Source organism: Sturnus vulgaris, chromosome 19 (genome assembly GCF_052056855.1).
Source record: "Sturnus vulgaris isolate bStuVul1 chromosome 19, bStuVul1.hap1, whole genome shotgun sequence".
NCBI classification, from domain to species: domain Eukaryota; kingdom Metazoa; phylum Chordata; class Aves; order Passeriformes; family Sturnidae; genus Sturnus; species Sturnus vulgaris.
Window position 1 is genome coordinate 7835930 of NC_142261.1, and position 21568 is coordinate 7857497.

The 21568-nt window shown below is 40.1% G+C and overlaps 1 protein-coding gene across 1 annotated transcript in view; it reads left to right on the forward strand.

Moving 5' to 3' along the window:
* The window catches only part of PPIL2 (peptidylprolyl isomerase like 2), a 66968-nt gene that overhangs the window by 3518 nt on the left and 41882 nt on the right, over positions 1-21568 (forward strand). Inside the window, exons 6-8 of the mRNA XM_014894560.2 lie at positions 11252-11303; positions 13387-13478; positions 14066-14155. Of these exons, the coding sequence (XP_014750046.1) occupies positions 11252-11303; positions 13387-13478; positions 14066-14155 (234 nt within the window). The remainder of the gene's footprint in view (positions 1-11251; positions 11304-13386; positions 13479-14065; positions 14156-21568) is intronic.

The window sequence follows — 21568 nt, forward strand, 5'->3', positions numbered from 1 at the left end:
AGAAAGGAATTGAGCCAGATTAGCTGCAATGCCATGTTGTGTACACTAACTTATGGAGTTATTTTGCACAGATGGGTGATGAGGCTCTAGAGAATTTTTCCATTTGTTTATCTGAAGTAAAAAATAGTAATGAAACGCTTTATGGCTTGTACTTCTCTAATTGTGGTTTGCTACAGGACAGGTGCTTTAGAGAAGTCGATAGACTACTTGGAAATGGGGTGTTAATGGTGCACTCTTGGCACTCACTCGTTCTGTCTAGCTGTCTTGTTTCTGAAGTGGACCCCTCAGGGAAGAACTGAAGAGCCTTGAAATCATTAATATATTTATCTTTGCTGTGCTCCAGGGGGTAGGACTGTGCTAGTCTTCTTTTAATTGGATGTCTGTGAACTGATGTACAAGGGACTTCTCTGATTTTTTGGAATCCTAAACTATTTGACTAGTCTTTGTTTTTAAAGAAATGCTGCAATCACTGTTGACCTTTGTTTAGAATTTACCATGAGCTATTCTGGAAAGTAACTTTAGATTTATTCCCCCACCTCCTTTTTAACAATGCATTGTGATTAAAAATGCTTGTTTTACTGCTACACAATAATTTTGGAAGAAGCAGTGAATTTCTCACAGCTGAACTAGAGTCTGTCAGTTGGCATTGTCTCACTTACTTCTTTTGTCAGCTTTGTCAGGACACTGCCCTGGCTTATCCTTATGCTAAAATTGCATAAAATAAAGTGGAAAGTGATAGTTAGCTCATTCCTTTTTACTGACAGCAGCACTTTGGCTTCTTGGGCTTGCAGAGAGTTGCAGGCTTGCCAGGACGTTTCATGTAGTGACGTTCTGACAGCCTGACCAGCATGCCCACACGAGGCAGCCAACTGGGCTCAGGATACCTGTTTCAAGGAGTGAGATTGGCCAGAGCATGTCTGCTTGGTTGGAATCTCAGATATGAACAGATGATGGATCAGCGTGCCTTTTGACAGGAATTTGAAGGAAATTGGTTTTCTTTGTTGCGTGGATATGTTCTATGTAGGCTGAGCTATTTTTCCTCCTGTGCACTGTAATGTGTCTGATGTCAATACCTATTTTTTCCACTCTGGTTCAGTGACATTCTGACTGTGTGTGGGCAGGCCAGATTGTTGTGGCTGTACTTTCAGCCCCTATCAAGGCTCCGTAACCTTGGGCAAATATCTCTGTTCCCTTGTCTCAGAAGTAGCTACGTTGTCTCTGGTTCTCCCTTTTCTGTGGGAATTTAATTCTTTTTGGACACTGGAAAGCCAGTTAATTTGATTCAGTCCAGTTAATTTAGCCTGGCCTATGAGTCAGGTTAGGAGACCTAAAGATGCCGTGTAGTGGATTTATGAGTCTGAGAGTCACATTTCTGGCCTGAATGAGGCAGAACAGAATTTGTGTTGTGCCCTGTCTCATGCAAAGTTAGGATCCAGATCTGCAGGCCAGAGAAGGCATTTTCTTAAGCATCACAAGGTTTTAGCTTCTCACTATGTTAAGAAGAAATTTTTTTATAAAATCTGAGGATCTTTTTCAGGTTAGAAAAGCCTTTTGCTTGGTCTGCCTCTGAAGATAACCATAAAGAGGAATCTGGTGCATATGATGAAGTAATAGAAGGCAGAGCCACTGACATGGAAAATGAGAACCAGGTTTGGAGTCAGAAGGCTAAAAATCCCTGACTTTTCCCAGTGAGACATCTGCCTTTTAAAAAGAGAGAGCTGGACACAAAGCTTTGTTCTGTTTACAATATAAATATTTGCTATTTTTCTCCCACACTCTTTAATTCTGTATTTACCAAATAAAGCTGACTTGAGGTGAAATTATGACTAACATGATCAAATAATTGTGGCAGTACAGGTGCCTGGCTCCTGCAGTAAGCCTGTCTGATCCAGGCTTTGGAAGCACCAGAGAGCTTGTACCTGAAATGCCCTGCAGCAATGACAGCCTGCAGTGGACATCTCCTCCCTCCAGCACTGCTCACTAGGAATGTAAACAGTGCCCTTTTTTCAATCATTTGTTTGAAGTAAGGTTGGTAAGATGATGCTTGCCATGATAATTACAGGCACTTTCAAAACCTATAACTTCAACTTCTTACCCACAAAAAGAAAAAACTGCAACTAAATCTGTTATTTCAAAACTTGGAAAATCATTCTCAAATACATTCCTTAAATATCTTCCAAATGCTGCTGGCTATTGTTACTTCATTTTGTTGTTGAAATCATGATTTATTTTCAATTTGGTCGAGTAGATTTCAGTGAGTCTCACAGATCCCATAGAAATCAGTAGCTGGTTTTGCAATGAAACATGCTGACGTGGTTTAATGAAGAGGATATGATTACTTCTTTTACTGTTAGTTTGTAAATCCCACTTGAAAAATGAACAAACAACCTTACAATGCTTTTTTTTTTTGATGCACTAAAAAAGTCTTTGGCTATCTAAGCAAGGGAAATCCTGTCTGAAAAGGATGCAGAAATAGGAGCAAAGGTGAAACTTCCTTAAACATAAAAGTGTTTTTACTGTGTTTGTGTTTTGAAAGCATAGAGATAGAAATAGAAAACATTGATAATTGTTTCTTCACCTGGAGAGTGAACATAATGAGAAACAGAGCCTAGGTATTTTTTTCTACTTTTGCAATATTCTGAATAAAGAAACTGTAGTGTGTGAGCAATGTGGGAAATACCAAGTAGAACAGGTATTAAAGTATAGTTTAAGTTCCAGCCAGAATTTTATGGTTCACTACAAATTGCTTTCCACCTCTGTCACACAATCAGGAATGTTTCAGGAATGGATTCCTCAAAGTGGGTTGGATCACACATCACTGAGTCAGAGGTGTCGAGATCACAGTCACAGACAAAACTCATCCAACCCTGAGTCAAGTGGAGTGAATCTGGAGCCTGAACTGGGAGGAGAACAAGTTCCGGTTTCCTGTGACCCTTACTGGCTAAATCAACAGTGACAATGGCTTTTAACTCAGTTCATATGGTCTGTGAAGTAATTTACTGCAGATCGCTGCTTTAATTGTGTTGTTCCAGGTGTGTTTCTAGATAATGAGCAGCAAATAATGGATGTCATTAGACAAAACCCTGTGGTTTGAAGGTGCCCTCTGTCAGGGCAGTGTAGCAGTGCACACTGTCAGGAAAATGCAATGGCCATAGATAATGTTCAGTGGGATGCATTTCCAGAGTGTTTGTTGAGACCTTTCTGTAACTTGATGATTATGTTACTTCATGATTCTGATGATCATCTCAAAAATGGCCCATTGAAGCAGGAGTCAGATTTTCCTCCTGCTTTTTCATCTTTTTGTCTTGGGAAGTTTTCTTCACTTACTGTTTCCAAAGAGACTAGGCTTACTTTGAGCATTTTTATCTTTTGTCTGGATACAAAATACCAGAAGGAAAATGCTGTGGAGACTTCCACAGGCAGGCTATGTCCACATCAGTTTTCCATATCTAGAGTGCTGAGACTGTCTAATTAAGAGCTAAGTACTTTGACCAGTTGAGATGATCTTCATTATGTAGAATTTAGGAGTGAGTCATATCCCTCTCACATTGTTTTTTTCTTCCACATCAGAGCACAGCACCTGAAATCCAAGTAGTCTGCTGTGTTTTTTCCCTGGTGTCTTTGGAAATAAGTGATCATTTAGGTGGATCAGTAACTTCAGGTCTCATTTGGGTGTAATATGAGTGATGTATAAATGAGAATTTTAATTTTTCTCTAGAGAACTCCTTTCACGTACATGTCAGAAGAAGTTCGGCACATCTTTAGCTTTGAAATTCAAAGTATATTAATTTGTCTGATGCAACTCAGTCAAGTCTACAGATATTGCATAAGTTTAAATGTCAATTTCTCCCTTTTTCCCCCTTTTGTTAAACTTACCATATTGTCCCTATATATTTGAAGTGAGGGGTTTTTTCTTGTTTATTTGTAAGACAAGTTTCAGTGTGGGGTGGGAATACAGTTTTGTTCTGGGTGAGTAATAGCTTATTACAGAGCCGAGAACAAAGCTCACAGAAATAAAGCCAAGGGAAGCTTTGTTGTTGAAAAATGATTCAGAAAATCCATCTTGGTTTTTGTGTGTTGCAGAAAGAGGGGTGAAATGATCAGGAACAGAAAACTGGAAGACTGTCTGAAGTCTTCAGCTCTCTCAGTCTGCTTTGCAAACTGCGTGCTCTGTCTCGAACCAGGGTTTGCTTTCTGCCTGCTATGGCTGCTGAGAGCTTCTGCTCATGGATTTTTATCTGATACAGATCTTCTGTACATTTTGGGTTTGACTAACTTAGTCTTGTTTGTATTGGAGCCAAAATTGTGCTTCTCTCTGTTAGTGTTTACAGCTGTATTTGGCATGGAGGAATTTAATATTTTCTTGACATTTTAGTGTTGAGACTTGTATTTTCTTCTCAAATGTTCTTCATTCCTTTAAGTTCTCCATACCCTACATGGTCACAGTTCTCCTGCACATCTGTTAAATTTTAATTTATCTTCTTTGAACAGAGTTAATCTTAATTATACACAGTAAGTGCTGTGTGAATGGCTGGTACAGTGGTGGGAATATTGTCTAATCTCTTCCTGAAGTGCTTCCTGAAGTACTTTGGTAATATTTGATATATTACACATGATAGTGTAAAACCAAAAAAACATTTCTGTGTGTGAGTTGAGAGAGGAAGGGTGCTTTGAGAAAATGAGAATTTGTTGCATATTCTTTTAATAATCTGGGTCATTTCAGAAGCAGGTACTTATTTATAAGTTAGAGTTAGCGAGGATGAGCAGTAGCTCTTCCTTTTCTCTTATTTTTGTTGTTTCCAGTTGAATGTCGCTGCCTGTATTGCAGTGGGCAGTAGCAGCCTTTCAGACACGGCTTGGTTACAGCTGTTATCATTCAGCATCTCTCTCCAGGTGCAGTTTTGTCTGGGGCAGCAGTCACAGGCTGCTGCTCAAATGCCCAGAATCCGCTTTGAACGAGATGAACTCTTCAATATGCAGCAACTGAGCCGTGTCGTCTTACCTCATTGGCCTCAGAAATTATTAGCTTTTAGTCAACAGTCTAAATGAGTTAATATTTGACTAGTGACCATAAATTTTCAAGGCCCCTGGATAGAAACATATGAGGACATGATTTCTGCCCTGAGGAATGGCTGGGAAGTCATGTGTCATAACGAAATGGTCATAAAGCACAGGGGTGATCAAGGGGATGAAAATCCCACTGAGTTGTATCCTGACAGATAACTCCTTCTTTTGTTGGGTTTTCTGAAAATTTCCCTCTCTCCTTTGTTACTGACAAACATGGATAGTTGGTTCTTTGTTTTCCAGAGCTGGTTGTGTGTTTTACAGCAGTGTACCCAGCACTACTATGAGTTAGCCTTTATCTGTCCTATAAAGGGGATTTATTTTTCAATTCCTTATATCTTTGGGAAACAGTGAGGACAAAGAAGATGAGATTTGCTTCTACTTACTGTTCAAGTGCTTTATCAAAAAAAGACATTTAAAACCCTCCAGTGTCATGAGTCAGTGGCCAAGCTGCTGTTCCTCCTTCACACCTTGCTGACTGTGGTGGGCAGTGTTTGATCCAGTAACCCACGTCTGGGCACAGGCAGATAAATGTGTCTACCATTATTTCTAATGCATTATGTCCCTTACAGCAAAAAAGTATTTACATCTAGGTTTTACAGACTGAACAGATGGTCTCTTCTTTTCCTTTTCTGTGTTTTGGTGTAAGTGTGCACATTGGCTGGGATTTTGTGACTGTGACACTTGAAAAACTAGCAGCTGTGAAGCGCTGTAGCCTTAAATGAGATGCAGCATGAGGTTTCCCAGAGATCTTTCCTTGCCTGTTTTTCACTAAAATTGGAGACTAGATTTTTGGTGCTTCTGCAAAGCTTTATTTTCCTTGAACTGTGCTGTATTTGGCTGTGGGTCTCTGGATTGATAGACGTTTGACTGCATTAAGACTGCAGGATTGATCTTGCAATGCAGCTACATGTCTTTTTCTCATGGTAATTTCTGTTAATGTGCTCTTTGATAGAGCAGCATTATTGCTGATATCTGTGAACCATGTGTGTTATCAAGCATATCTTTATGGTTCTCTGGACAAGGCTTTGGTAACCGTATGGTGTCAGTTTAATTAACTTTTAAATATGTAAATACAGTGGTGTAGAGTGTGTAATGAAGGCTCTTCTGTGTCCATTTCCATTCTAAATCAGCAGTACATGAAAACTGCAGTTAAACAGCAGCTTCATCCAAGAATGTGAATTGAGGGTATCTTTTTAGCATTAGGTAGGCAGCTGTGATAAATCTTGATCATTTTTGTTGTTGAATTAAACACAGAAATGATACCATGAATTGTGAGACCGTTTTGGCCTCTTGGCTGCTGAGCCAAAATTTTTCATGGAGTTTAAACTCCATATAAATGGCTTATGTTGTTAAAACAGTGTTGCTGTTTCCAATTGCAAACCCTGATGTGTAGACTTGAGCATTTCCAATGCCCTTTATCTCCATTAAATCCATTTACAAAATCTGAAATAAGTAACGTTACACATGGAGTTATTCCAGTACTGTTCATTGAACTCATGTCCCCATTTTTTGGGAAGATTTTATAGCAAAGAAAATTGTAAGAGGGCTTCTTAAAATGGGAAGTTTTATGTAAAGTTATATGTAACAGGTCTCATCTTTAAAGGAACCAAAGAATGTAATGCAAAATTCATTTGCTGTTGCTAAGCTAAGTTTGGTACTTGGTAGGCAACACTGCATTTCAATATTAGTATTTGTTCTGGCTTTCTCTTCTGCTTGAGATAACCCTGTGTTTCTTGTTTTTGTGGCATGAAAAACCATCAAATGGCCATGCCAGCTCTGAATGATTTTTGACCTCATGTTATCAGCCAGTTCAGATGTGACAAGTTAATTTTTCCCCATGTAGTGCATTGGTCCTGGCTGGACCCCAGGGACTACCAAAGCTCCTCTCTCGCTGCCCTCCACAACTGGACAGGGGAGAGAAAATATCACTGGGAGTTCATGGGTTGAGATAAGGGCCAGGAGAGATTTTCTTCTTAGGTACCTTCCCAGATACCTTACCACCATTTCTGATTGTCCCAGCCTTGGCCAGCAGCTTGTCCATCCTGAAACCAGCTGCACAGAGCAGAAGCTTCCAGCAGCTTCTCACAGAAGCCATCCCTGTAGCCCCTACCACCATCAAAACCCGGCCACACATCCCCAATACCAGCTTCCCTAGGTTTTTGTGTGTTCCTGACAGAGGCTATTCAGTGTCTGATCAGGGGATCCAATCCCCAAGTGCTGAACATTTGAACACTCACTCAATTGCTGTTAGTGGGGTGGGAGAGTCTGTCTTTACTAAACACAGCTCTTGCTGCACGTCACCAGCTCTGCCCATGTGTGGGTAGGGAATCAGTGGAGCCCTTTTTGATTGCTTTTCAGGCTGGTGCATACCCAACAGGGTCAGTGCCTTATTAACAAGAAGAACGTGCAGCCACAGACCAAAGAGGTTCAGAGAGTGTAACTAATTGATGCGTGGGGATTGTAGGTCATATCTGCATGAGACACCCAGCGACGACAGAGAATGATTTAATTCGGAACAGTCGGCGTGTTCCATCCGCGAGCTGCCACAGTGCCCCACTGACCCCCGTGGCGTCAGCACCTCTGCCTGGGTATCAGTGCAGGATGCTGCCCCTGGGATCCTGCAGGAGCCAGTGCTGGCAGCTGACAGATGAGAGTGCATGGAGCAGTGGGGCTGCTCGCTGCCGCAGGAAAGTAGGTCATGGCCAAAAGTAGCCTTGGCTGCCTTTGTGGAAGTGTGCCTGTGAGAGTGGAGTCAGCTGAGAAAAGAGCTCGCACGGTTTTGCATTTGTTTTTTTTTTTTTTTTTAGCCCTTCCTTGCTGTGGAGCAGCTGGCACTACGTGCCATGAAATGCGTCTGCTTTCCAGTATTTCTGCATAAAATATTTTTAGAAGGGAATATGCGGCTCTTATTTCTGCTTAAGGGAAGTGGCAGATGCTTGTGGCCTTTTCATTGTCATTAGGAATTTAGAATTTAATTAGATCAAGTGTTTTAATAAACACTTTTTTTTCCTTTTGCTTTCTTAACTGGAGCGTGGCTGAAACTGGATGATGGGTGTGTGTCAGGGAAACTCAGGCTGAAAATAGTTTTGAACTTGAGCTATGTATGCAATATTTGTTCTCTCTTAATCATTATTAGTAAGAAAAAATACATGAAAACAAGTACTTTAACTCATTTTAGGATTCATTCACTCCTGCTGTCTCCCCATGAAGATCGGCGCCCGTTTGTGGCATAACGGTCATTTCCATGGCAACAAACCGTGTGATGGTGCTTGGAAAGCTTTGACTTTTGATGGAGAATAAATAAAAGGAGATTCACCCACATGCAAGATAATCCTGTTTTTTGTGTGAAATAAAGAACTTGAGAGGAAAAAAATGATATTATACAGTTTGCTTGTATCATGTCCTTTTACACTTTCCTGGGTAATGTGTAGGTGTTTTAAAACTGAACTTCTAGAAATCCGGATTGTGGACTCCTTTGTCTGTGGCTGCTCTATGTGCAGTTGCCAGATCGTGTAGCCTGGTCTTGGGCATCGAGCAATCCTTGGTTGCTCCAATGTAGCACATCATCATCTGGTTTTGCTGTTCTAAGGTTCCAAAGATTTCCTTTGACAAAACACTAAATCCCCCTCTTGCCTTGCCATGCAAACCGAAGCACAGAACTGCTCCAAAGGACATGAGCTGACGTGCCAAGGTCACTTCTTCAAGAGAGGCCTGATAGAAGGCCAGCCTGTGGCAATAAAAGTTTGTAGTATCCATACAGCACTTCACTACAGAGTTCTCACTCCAGGCAGTATTCAGCTCCTGTATGACAGTCACTGGTTTTTATTTACTGTTGACATAAGACTGTGTAAGTGCTGGTCTCTGTGGGGAGCAGATCCAGCACGAGCAGCTGATGCACCATGAGTAACTGAGGCTGAAAAAGAACCTTTTGCCATATTATGGAAAGATATGACCTGAATTACCATACTATTTCCCTGGGCACGGAGTGAGAGTCCGAGGACTTGGCAGCACTTCTAACAATTCATCACAGGTTGACAGATGAAACAGTGCACTGCAGCTTTTGCTACCTTTAAAGTCTGCACAGCAGTTTAGTCTGTCTTTTCTGCGAAATTGCTGTCAAAGTATAAATCTGAATCTTTAATCACGTTAAACTATTTCTTACAGAACTGTTTCCATTTTTCTTTAAAGATGCTGATATGTTTTGGGCATAGCTCAGGTCTGCCAGGAGGATAATTTAAGGACCTTTCTTGAAATTATCAATGTTTCCAATGGTTGTCTTTCTAAATGAGCTTTCTCTGAAACATAATTTTTGGGTTGTTGCACAACATGTGCACAGATGGATGCTGCTTTGTGTTAATAGTTGTTTAGGTTGAACAGATCTGTCCAGGATCAGATGTTCATTTTGGCAACTCTGCAGTTCCTCTACCACTTCTTTGATAAATTTGTTCTTGTAAGAAGATAAATAAATAAATAAAGCTCTGCATTCACTTAGTCATTTCAGAAGCTGCCATTGCCTTTGCTGTCCTTCTCTGTACCCCTGCAGTGTGCAGATATTGGAGTGTTTTGGGTGTTTTTTTTGAGAATCCACTTAAGGAAAAGCAGCAGTACTGGTCTTCTGTCACATAACTAAATATAACTGAATCTGGCCTCTTTTTTCCCTTCCCATCTTATTCCTACTAGCTCTCATTGCTCTTCCTGCTAATAAATTAGAGACATGGTTACCTTTCTGGCAGCAAATGAGCCTGCCAGTTGGTTGAGAACAATTTGAGAAGCACCTTCCTATAAACGAATGAGTCCAGCTGTCATAACATGTACTCTGTAAACCAAGAATATGAATTTTGATTAGGCACAGAAAGCCCACTAACTTAGTTTCGCACTTTTCTTTATTTTCTCTTTGCTGTAATGATTGAAGTAGCAGTGTCAGCACTGGGGCTGGCAGATCTCCACTTGTCCCTGTTTATAAAGAGCTGTCTGGGTTATAAAAACCTCCCTAATCTCTTCAGGTGCATGTTTTGAGAAGAGAACCGATTGTTTCTTTTGAAAGGCCTGTGCTGTGTGAGCTTTTAAGGATCCATTTGGCAGTGAAACTGTCTCTGACAGCTGATACAATCAAAAACTTGTTTTTTAGAAGTCTCAGATCCTGACTCACCCTTGCAGCTTGTTGGGCTGGACTTTTGTCTCCAGCTGGGTGCCACAGCAAAGCACTCCCTGACCATCCCAGTGGGCTGTGCTGGTGGGGTCACCCAGGTCGTGATGTGCCCTGTCTTGGCAGTGATGTACCCAGATCCCATCCTGACCCCATGGAAGGACTGGGGGTCTGGTATGTTACTGAAGGCTCACTGTTATTTTGGGTGTGTTTACAGCTTCCATGTCCTAGGGAAGGCTGCAGGACAGGAGCAGCCTGATTGTCCAGAAATGTTTGCCAGCCCAACATCTCCTCTCTTCCCACGTCAGAAAACCCTTCCAGAGTGAGAGCAGCAGAAAAATGCCATAGACATGCTGCTGGTGAAGTGTGGGAGAGCAGGAGTAACTGAGTTTGCAGTGTCCTCTCTAGGGCTGGAGAACATTATCCCAGCCTTGGCTGTCACCTCAGTTCCCTGTTCAGTGGAATTGTTACCTGGGGGTTAAGTGGCTGAAAATCCCTCCTGAGACTCCCTTTGTGACCCCAAGTGCCTCTCCAGAGAACTCCGTTTATTATTGCTGGCTGTCATGTGAGCTGTGCTGCACATTTCCTGAGTAAAAGGAAAATTACAGTTATTTCAGAGAAGGCATCGAGTTTGATTGCCAAAATGGTTTGCTGGCTTTATGACTTTCATCAGAGGTCCCTGCTGGATTGCCCTTTCTGATCAGCAGCAATGATCTTTGCCTCTTAGCTTTTCATGCAAACTCCCCTCTCAGTCTGTGCTAAGAGTTGTGCAACTCCTCGAGCTGATTCCCCGTGGTTAGCACTGCACTGTGTCAAATTCAGCCCTGTAAACAAACTTACCCCAGTTCTCAGGCTCCTGAGCCTTGCTTCTGTGGGCTGTGACTTTAATTCCCAGGGTTCTGATGATTCAGACAACTTGCAATGTATTATTAATAAATTATGTACTATTGAAATCCTAACAGTTATGTTACAGTTTCCTTTTATTTCCATGGTTACATTCTGTTGTGATTAATCTTTTTAATGGTTTATTTTCTTTAGAAACTAGATGCCAAATCACTTATAAAGCTGAATTTTGCTAAAAACAGTGAAGGTAAGTGCAGTCATTTTCTGTGGTGGTGTTTTGTTGGGTTTTTTTCCTTAATGAGTGCTTTAATAAGTTCTGGTTTGTCTTACTCATGGTGAACTTAAGTAGTTTGTGTTCTCTATCATGGTTTTATTTTTTGAGTAGAATAATTGCTTCTTGTGAGTGATATGTCTACCTTCAAAGTTCCATTTCTGTTTTTCTTTACACTGGGGAGCTGTAAATTATTCAGCAATTTCACTTTACTATAGCTGCTACTGCACTAAGTTACTGTTTACTTTAAGGAAAGAATCAGAAAAAGTGAAATTTCTGTAATGGTATCTTATTTCCAACTTGCCTGTAGCAATATTTGCTGTTCACTTGGTTTTGAACAGCTTTTTGTTTATAAAAGGGATTAGACTTAAATAAACACGTGGGATTTTATGAATAGAAGCACACAAGACAGCTGTCTCGAGTTTTATTTCTGCAAGATATAAAATCAGCCTCCTAAGAGAGCATGGTAGGAACAAAACAGAGGAATGGAGATGAATTCATCTTCTACAAAGCAGATAATTATTTATTTGAAATGAAAATGGCTAAGATTAGGTGGGAATAAAATTCTAGAGTGTCTGTCTCCTTATCAAAATGTATGGATTACAAGCTCTTTTGTGTAGCTCATGGATTTCTTCTGCGCCTTGTGTTCCATCTGTCCCAAGAGCAGGGTGTTAAAAATGGATCACTAGTCAGTGTGGCCAAGGCTTTTGAAAGATACCATGACATTGTGCTTCCCCTAAAGAAGTCCAGCTCATAATGCTGGGGTGGAATGACAACAGCCATAGAGTCTTAGAAGACTTTTCCTTTAAAAGGTGCACTCTGTGTCATTAACCAATCAAGGGAAAATGCAACAAAAGACAAAAATTAAATGTTGCATTTCTGTCTGTGTCCCTTCTGTCCAGATCAACATGTGTGTGCCCTCAGCAGTTTTGCTTTTCCTAGGACTGAGAATATGGTGACTTGTTCTTTTTTATGAAGCTGGAATGAGGCCTCACATTTTACCAGTGTGTTTCTGTATCCATCAGTTGGGCCATACCCTGATGCCACACGCAAAAATCCCTTTTTCAACTTCTTGAGTTTCAGTCCCTTGTGGCAATGTTTTTCCTTCAGCCCTGGTGGAGTTAACAAAAGTGTCCTCAGCTTTGATTTGTGCAGGGGCCAGAGCTGCCTCAGGTGGCACAGTGAGAGTTCAGTCTCTGCAGGTGTTTGTCTCCCCTGTCCCCACATGTGCTGTCAGCAGCCTGTTCTGGCCTCCCTACTGGTCTTGGTTTTCCAATGATAATTAGGAAAAAAATAATCAAATAGCCCCAACTTATTTCAAAAATCTCCCTCAAACCCCCACATCTAGCAAACTGATCAAGTATTAATAACCTTCTGCTAATTGCTTTCTGCTGAGAATATCCAGATATTTTTCTTTTTCTTCCTACATTGCCTCCCATCAGTTTGCTTGCTGTTGACTTGTTTAATATTTATGCTGACCCTCCTGGGAAAATTCACAGCTTGATTAGAGCAGAAGCTGGGTTCCTTATTGAGTAACGTGTTCAGATTTAATGGCATTCTGCTTGCCATATTTGAATATAAAATGCTCTCCTCTGCTTAAAGCACAACAGCTTTTTTGAACTTTTCTGTAGGCTATGAGCTAAACTTTTATTCCTGGGAACAAGAGTGATACAGAGCACTGGACACGTTACAAGGTACAGGCTCATGTTATCAGTAGATCTTTGGTTACAACAGTAACAATTATATTGCGGTATTTCATAAATATCCGGCAAGTTGGACAAAGTTCTGTGCTAGGAAATTGAAGGCAATCGATTTCAAAACTGCATTTTCCTTGTTGGTTTCCATGTTTTCTTGTAAGCTGTCTTAACTGTTACTTTTTCTAGCACTTTTGCTGTCACTGGAGAATCAAAACATTATTAAAACACCATTAAATACACACTGAAGTTACACTTTATATTAAAAATTAATGTAAATATCATCCACAGAGATCAGCGAAATTAGCTATTTCAAAACATTTACAGGTCTCCATGTGAAATTTACACTTTTTTCCCTCTCTCAGGCAAGTACCACTGTCCAGTGCTTTTTACTGTATTTACAAATAACTCCCATATTGTGGCCATCAAAACTACTGGAAATGTGTTCGCCTATGAGGTAGGTTCTCTGCTGCATATCATTATTAATATTTTGTACTTGATACATTTCAGTCAAAATCACAAAATGTTTTAGAAAGACAGGTAAATTTAATTCTTGTTTTAGAGCCAGGGATATTAAAGGACAGGAGATGAACTGACTTCACAAATTGTTGTCCAGCTTTAGCCTTCAAAATAGGAACAACTTTAGAATATGAATTAAATTTGATTTCTAAAACCTTTTCTTAAGTTAATCTGCATGTACTGAGTCTTGTGTTTTAAAATTAGTAGCAAATGAATCCTTCAATTAATGAATCCATATGCAGTGTTTAAAAAGACATAACTATGGAATGGAGACTGCAAGATTCCTCTTTATAAAACAACCCAGCAAACCACACAAAACTGTCAAGTTTTGTAGGGATGAGAGAGAAAACTTCTCATTCATCAAAGCCCACAATGAAAATATCACAGCTGCCATTTGACAATGAGGGTGAAATTGTTTTCTCTATGATTTGGTCTTCAAGATTTTATTGATGTCGCATATTTACTTGTAATACTTACACACAAGAATCAGAATTTTGGTATCTGTGTCTTTTGCCTGGCTCTTAGGCAGTTGAGCAGCTGAACATAAAACCAAAGAGCTACAAGGATCTCCTGACAGACGAGCCCTTCACTCGGCAAGACATCGTCACACTGCAGGTGAACTTTTCTCTCTTGCACCTTATGTCATACAGGGCTTTATTGTGCAGAGGGTGAAATGCTGCTGTGTGCACTGCTCTAGCAGGAAACTGAACAGAGAACCTTCACTATATTTTCTTTGTTATCCGGATGAGCCACAAAGATTGCACAATCTGGATGAATAGAAACATGATCTGTGGTATCAAAAGAAACAATTTAGAATGTAAAGTATTTAAACTTTTAGGAACTTGACATGTTACATTAAGGCTGAAGTGGATTGTCCATCTTACTCTTCCAAAGATGTATAAAAGAGTCAAAGGCTCAGGAAAGTGTTTTCCATGGAATGTTTCTCTAAATGTCGAGTAAGGCAGCAAACCAGAGGACTTTCTCTAATTGCTTGTTTGGAATGTTTTGCTTCTTAATAGATACCAATGTTGGTTCTTTGCTGATTTTAAGAAAATGAAAGCCTAAATTAAAAGAGCATTGTGAATTTTACAGTGTAAAAGATAGTTATTTACAGATGAAGTTTAGTATCAAAAGATCTAAAACTTTCTTTTAAAAGTCGGTACTTTTAAGCTTGCATGATTTCAAAACAAGGGGACAAAGATTCCTGGATCCTTACTGAAATCATGAGTTAGTATGCATCTCATGAACATTTAATTACCACTAGCCAAGACCAATACAGTCTAATCCAAATGGAAAAATATTTTTCATTTATGTCTAAATTTAAATAAAGTGTAACCCTTCTTCCCTACTCCCCAGTGCTTAACAGCATGTTTTAAAATATTTTTCTCTGTTCCTTTAGGCTTGTTGGTGTTCAAGTTAATGCAACAAAGTAAAATATTTTTATTCCAATGGATGCAAAAATACAGATTTTTTTCCAATTGAAAGCTCCCAGCAGAATGTTATTTCTGTGTAACTGCATGGTTTCTGATGAATTTGGAAATGCAAAAAAAGACAAGTGTCTAAAAATGTGTCTGTGCACCCTTATGGAAAACCAAGTTATTTTGAACAAACAATTGAAATGTGCAGTCACTAAAAAATATTTTGGTATGTTTTATAGGGTTGGAATTGAATGTATGTATAGAGAGTGTGTTCCTGTTACTTGCCTAGCTTTGATTTTTCACAGCTGCTCTAGTCCTCTAAATCTCAAAGTACAACATCTAAAAATTTAGTCGTTCCCTATGTGAGTTTTTATCAATATTTGTCATCTTTGTTCTTGACATGTTGTGTTTCTGTCTTGCTTGGAGGAATATGTCTGATATGAAACTAAGTAGTTTCTGATAGTTGTGCAGCCCAAGGTCACAGTCACACATTCCCTGCTCCTCTCCCACCTCCATTTAGGGTGGTGTTCATAATGTGTGAGTAGATTTGATCCTCTTAAGTAAACAGTTCACTGTGGATTGATGTTAACTTCTGCAGTGCACAGTCTTGTGCTACACTCTTAAATAAGTTTAGAAATAGCAGAAACACCCCCATCTAGGGATTGGACTGCAAGAGATTTGACCATCTGAATGCTGTTGACCAGATGAAGTTTGACCTTTTACCAGATCAGTTTTTAATTTTTTTTTTCAAATTTATTTTTAACAGTCTAAAATGACTTCAGGCTATTGAAGGAGAAGTAAGAGCCATTTACTGCACTGCACAACACCCACTGCAAACTTGCATGTAGAACTCGATTTCTCCTATTCAAATTCTGCCCTACCCTGACTTGCTTTGTTGAGGCCAAGATTCAACCTGAAGTGGCATGACCAGCCTGGGTATTAGAATTGCTTAAGTAGATGTGGTAGAGAAATGTGTTGTTATTTTCTCACAGTGTTTTCTTCATATAAATTATTGACAGACAGACTGATGTCTCCTCTACAAGCTCTCTTGTTGACAGCACTGCAGGCAGCGTGGTGGCTTCAGGCTTCACACTGCCAAGCTCCACCACCTGTGGCTCTGTTTCTTAGCCAGAGTTCATGACTGCAATCTGTTGTTTCAGAGCTCTACCCCAATTCCTTCTTCTCTTAAAAACCTTTCAGTTCTGTGTTGAAATTTATCACTTTGTTGTTTTCTCATTCCTCCATGTAAATTGAGTGCTGTGGTATCCAAGAGAGCTGGAATTGAGACTGAGTTGGTATCAATGACCCTGCTGTTTGGCAAAAAAGTAGATATAAAGGAAGTTGCTATAAAAAACATTATTTGCTTTGCAAATAACAGCTGAATAGGGCTGTCTGTAATAGCTGTGTTTAGCAATAGAAAGCAGCATTTCCAGAGGCTGACTCTGAATGTCCTAGGAAACAGATGGGGTACCTGTGTTTGATAGTGAAATACAACGTGATAAGTGGAAAATATGAATTATGCATGTTTACAGATTAACTGTATGATCTCATTTTTCCTTACTGATACCTAAAGGACAATCCTACATCTGCTTGGATTTTACCAGAATAGTAATTGACCTCAAACTTGGCTTCTCTTTCTTAATATATATAATTAAAAACAAAATAAGAAAAGTTTGCTCTTTTCAGAGAAGCCAGAATTGCATAATACGGTTTTCCTGTTCTTGGTGCTAAACATTATTGAAACACGAGTCATAATCCACCCTGTTATCTTTTCTGCTAAGCACCATCTCATCTGGTTGCTTTGAATTTAGTAGCAGTTATTTATGTGCTATTTACTTGTTAAAAAGGACAACTTGGGTTTTTTTTATTCGAAACTAAAAAAAGCAGAATCACAACTTTAGTTGTTAATAATACTGTCTTAGGTCTGTGGTGTGCTTCTCTTTGTGAAGGAATCCACAGTGCTTCCTACACATAGTCCATATACAGAAATTACTTTTTCCCCCGTTGAAATGCAAATGTCCTGGGGTGGAGCATGGCAGTTTTTCATCAGCATATGGCCATATTATCCAGCCAGTCAGGGCAGGAGGTAAAGAGTAATACCATATCCTGGTGTGCAAGATACATTAGCAAGAGTGGAATGGAGTTTTTCAGGCAGAAGAAGTCATGGCTTCTGCTTTAGGATTTTGCATAGGATGATGACAGAAATGCACATGACATTATTCCATATGATACCTTTCCTAGATACAGCACTCCTACTATGATTGGCTTTTTAAACAGTAGCTCTTTACACTAAAGTTTAAATTTCCTTGGTTTAGCTTTGTGATCTTGCTACAAACTTGTCAAGCTTTCCATCTCCTGCAGTGCAGGTCTTACATTTTTCCAAGTTTCTCTCTCCTTATCATTATTTCAGATAATTTTTCTCCTAGCTGTACCAGTTCATGTCTCTTTTAAATGGAATTTGCTGTTGTCTATGTTTCTCATAACTTCAAACCCTCTTATATTCTTTACCTTGATAATGATCAGCTCAGCCTAACTCAGCATCCCTTGAAAATGTCATGAATGTGTTCCCAACTGACACACAACTTGAGAACTGTAAGATTAATTAGTTATATGTAATGGGTAAGACAGGATGTAAAATACTTGGATTTCTGTGGGGACAGGTGTCTGTAATAGAAAAGCTGATACTGTTAACACTTGTTTGAGTGTTCTTACCTCCCTCTTCTGCTTGCCATTCTGGTACATTACTGTTCATCCTTTCACTTTGCAATTGGTTTTGAGGTAGGATTGAGCACAGCTTTTGAAATAATAGTGCATTGGACCTCAATTCAGATCTAGGTAATTCCTCCAGTCTTATGTTTTACAGGTTTTCAGCTTATATTCATTCTGAATGTTTAACCTAATTTGAGATTATCTTCCAAGTAAAATTTTGGGGGATTGACTGCTAGAACTCAATGTCCACTGTCAAATCTTTTTGGCAGAATCTGGTATAAATTATTATTAATTAGTATGAATGTAAACTCCATGTGTGTTTCAATCCTATATTATGCAAACTATTCTTTGTGTAATGATGTGGAACTTAATGGCAAGCACTTAAATGCCTGTCATCTGAATTCCCCCATATAAGACCAGGCAGGCTGAAGCAAGAGCCTGCCCCAGCTCAAGGTGGAGGGAGGACCAGGGTCAGGGAGTGCTTTGCTGGACACACTGGTGGACTTCCACTGCAGCAAGTGTGAGAGTCCCTGAGGAGAGCAGAGTAAGAATGCTGAAATACCCAGCTATCACATCCCATTCTATAGGAAGTGTTCAGAGGAGTGAAGAACAATTTCCCCTTTAGCACCCTGTCAATTTGTCATCCTCCGATATGGCTCTGTTCACAAACAAGAGACAAACTTAAGTTTGTGAGGATACAGCAGAAATTATTCCTGCTCTGGAAATTCTTCAAAGCTATTACTGAGCTGTGTGCTGGCAGAGGATTTAATGAGAAATGTGGCTGTGCTCAGTGGCACTGCTGCAGGTGAGGCAGAGGCACACGTGGGGGCTCTTCCTTGCCTAAGGAATTGCAATAAAGCCCCTGCCCTGCTGTGCCAGTGGTAGCAGGGACAGTTCTCTGGTGGCAGCCTGCAGAGAGCCTTCCCTGGTAGATGCAGGCTACCAAATGCACCTTCTTTGCACAGGAGAAATGGAGGGAGGAAGAGAAGAAAACATCAAGTCTGAGCAAATGCTAACAGGTTTGCTGCCGTTAAAGGGAAAAAAAGCCTCAGATTGTTATGTGCTTCCTTATGTCAGTTTTATTGTTTCTATATAACCCAGTCAGCTGTGGACAGGACATGGCTCCCAACAAGCTGTTAAACACCACTGACATTTGTGGCAGGAAACACAGCTAATGAGCAGAGCTGGAGGAAGCTGAGCTGCACACTGTTAATTGATATTTCACTCCTCAGCTATTCCTCGTTTGCTCTTTGTGTGACAGAAGGTCAGAGCAGATTTCCTCACGGTTGTGGGTGAGGTCTCTGTGAGGGAGAATCCTGCACCAATGGACGTGCAGAGAAGCAGGTAAAGAAGTGGGACATGGTCGTCATATGAGGCTGACAGTCCTGAGGATAATTAGGGATGCAGCATGGCCAACCAAATGGTAAGAGAGAAATCAGGACTCAAAGAAATCACACAGTCTAAACCTGCTGGTTTTAACCTGCTTTTTGAGGGCATGTATGTGGTGCATAGGATTAACAGAGTTCAAGCTGTTTCTCTAAGTAGGTAAAACCAGAAAATGACTGGAAAAAAACAAATGGAATAAAACTTGAGATTAACTGTTTTCAGAGCTCAACTTTCAGGAAAACATTAAATATGAGATTTTTCATAGTGATGATAATTAGCAACTCTTTGAAGCCTATATCTGTGCTAGTAATTTGCTAAACTAAAGTTTATGGTTCGTAATCTTAATAAGAAAAAACCTTAGACTACCAGCCATGGTGTTTTGAATACGAATTTTTAAACATTCTAAGACAAACAAGAGTAGGCCATGGTTCATCTTCCTTTCTGGTGCACTTACACACAACTTATTTCTTTAAGTCTTTGGGCTCCTGGCCTTAATCTTAACAGGATTGGGAGCATCCCCATGAGTCCAGCCTTTCTCTGCTCGGGAGAGGCAATGAATTCATTAGAGCTTGGGGCTTTGACAATGTGAGTGTGTCTGTCTGCCCATCCCTGTGGCATCTTGTTCGGACTGCTCTGATTCTGTGCCCAGTAACTGTCACGGATGCAATGAGAGGAGCTTGGCAGGCTAATTATTACTGTTTAGACAGTTTTCTTCCTGAAGTGATATGTCTAAAGACTGTGCAAACTTACAAAATTTTTATAGCCTTACCTTTAAAAAATGTGTATCTCCTGTTTTAGGACTTGGTACCACCAATAAGGAAGTGGTTTGTGTCTTCTGCAGCACAGGTTGAACTGGTCAGATGTTTCTGCTCTGGGGGACAGGTAGAAGCAAATGGTATCTTGTGTTTGACTTAGTATTCACTGCAGTGCTTTCACAGGATGCTAATTCTGATTCACACTAATTCTAATCAAACTAATTCTAATCGAACTTCTCTTAGTATATCAAGATGTTGTGTTTTAGAGGGAGGAATAAACATGTCCTAGGTGTCCTGTACAAGATGATACTCATTTCAATTTGAGGAGCTGTTTTTGAGGGGCAGTTCCACTGACAGAGGGAAATCTCTTTTGGGGTAGGAGTGTGGCTTGTCCCCCTTTTCAAAGTGTGGTGACACTCATGCTTTGCAGAATCAGGAATACAAGGGACAACACTGTAAACCACACCTTTGTCAAGGTTTCCACTGGAACAGATGGCCCACGTGGATGTGATGGAAGGCCCTTGGGTCACAGTTCTGTGGTTTGGAGTTCAGATTTCCCAGAGGGCAGATGGATAGCTGGTCTGCGAGGAGAAGGAGCTGCCCTGTGGCCTCTGCTGTCCTTCATACAATAATGGATGCACTGCCAAAGCAGGGGCTGGTGATTTGGAGAGCCCTGAGCAAGGAAAGAGGCTGTAAACATTTTGCTGGAGTTGCTCAATGCCTGTGATTAGGCTGATTAAGCCACGTAATGTTTGAATGAACTGTGGCTGTTAAACGGTGTGAACTAATCTGATTTGTGGTACCCTGAGCACAAGCCCCTGGGTTTTGTAAGGCACTGGCAGTTGTGATGTCCTCTGTTTATTTTTAAACAATCAGTAGATCAATCAATGAAGAAGCTTTATTTAGAGGAACATCATGAAGGTGTTTTCTGTTTCATTTTTACTGCTGCCTTCCCTCCTGTCCATGAAAAACTGGTTTCAGGATTCAGTCTTGCCCTTCAGCTTTGCCATGAGCTGCAGACATGGATTGCTGTAAATCCATTTATCTCTATTAATATTAATACACAGATTTTTTTTTCCCTTTCCTGAAAGGGTAAGCAGTTCTTCCTTCACCTTTTGAGGTAGTACATTTACGTGCAGAGCAATGATTGCTGTCTTGGAAGGCTGCAGCTCATGATTGCTGCAGAGTATTTGGGAGTGAAAACATCTTGTGAAAACACACAAAGTTCTTTCTCCAGACTTTCTCCATGCATCTTGTTGGCTGTCAGAAAGCAAGGCTCAAAATCATCTCTATTCACATATATAAATATGTATGTAAGGTAATAAATAATAAATACAGCTGAGTGCTGGTGTCAGAGGAAACAAAAATGGCTAAAAATAGATCCGAATTTCCTAATTTTTAGTAGTTTTATTTAAACATTGTTTCTAAAGCATAATCTTAAGGATGTCATTTTTTGGGGCAGTTTTTTTGTCTCAATGAAGATCTATTGGAGGCGTATAGTGGGACAGGAAACAATAGAAAATTGTTACCTGGTGATTAGGAAAGGGGACAGCAGAAAGCCAGGAGGTCACATTAAGGTGCAGAATCACACAGCTTGATTTCATAAATGTGTTTTGGTTTTATTACCAGCAATGAAACTAAAAATACACTCCCTGGTGGAAGCATACCATTTCAGGGATGAATGAAAGGCCTAATTAGATCATTTTATAAATTATGGAGCTAGCAGCTCTGCTTGTATTAAGCATTACTTATGGCAGAGA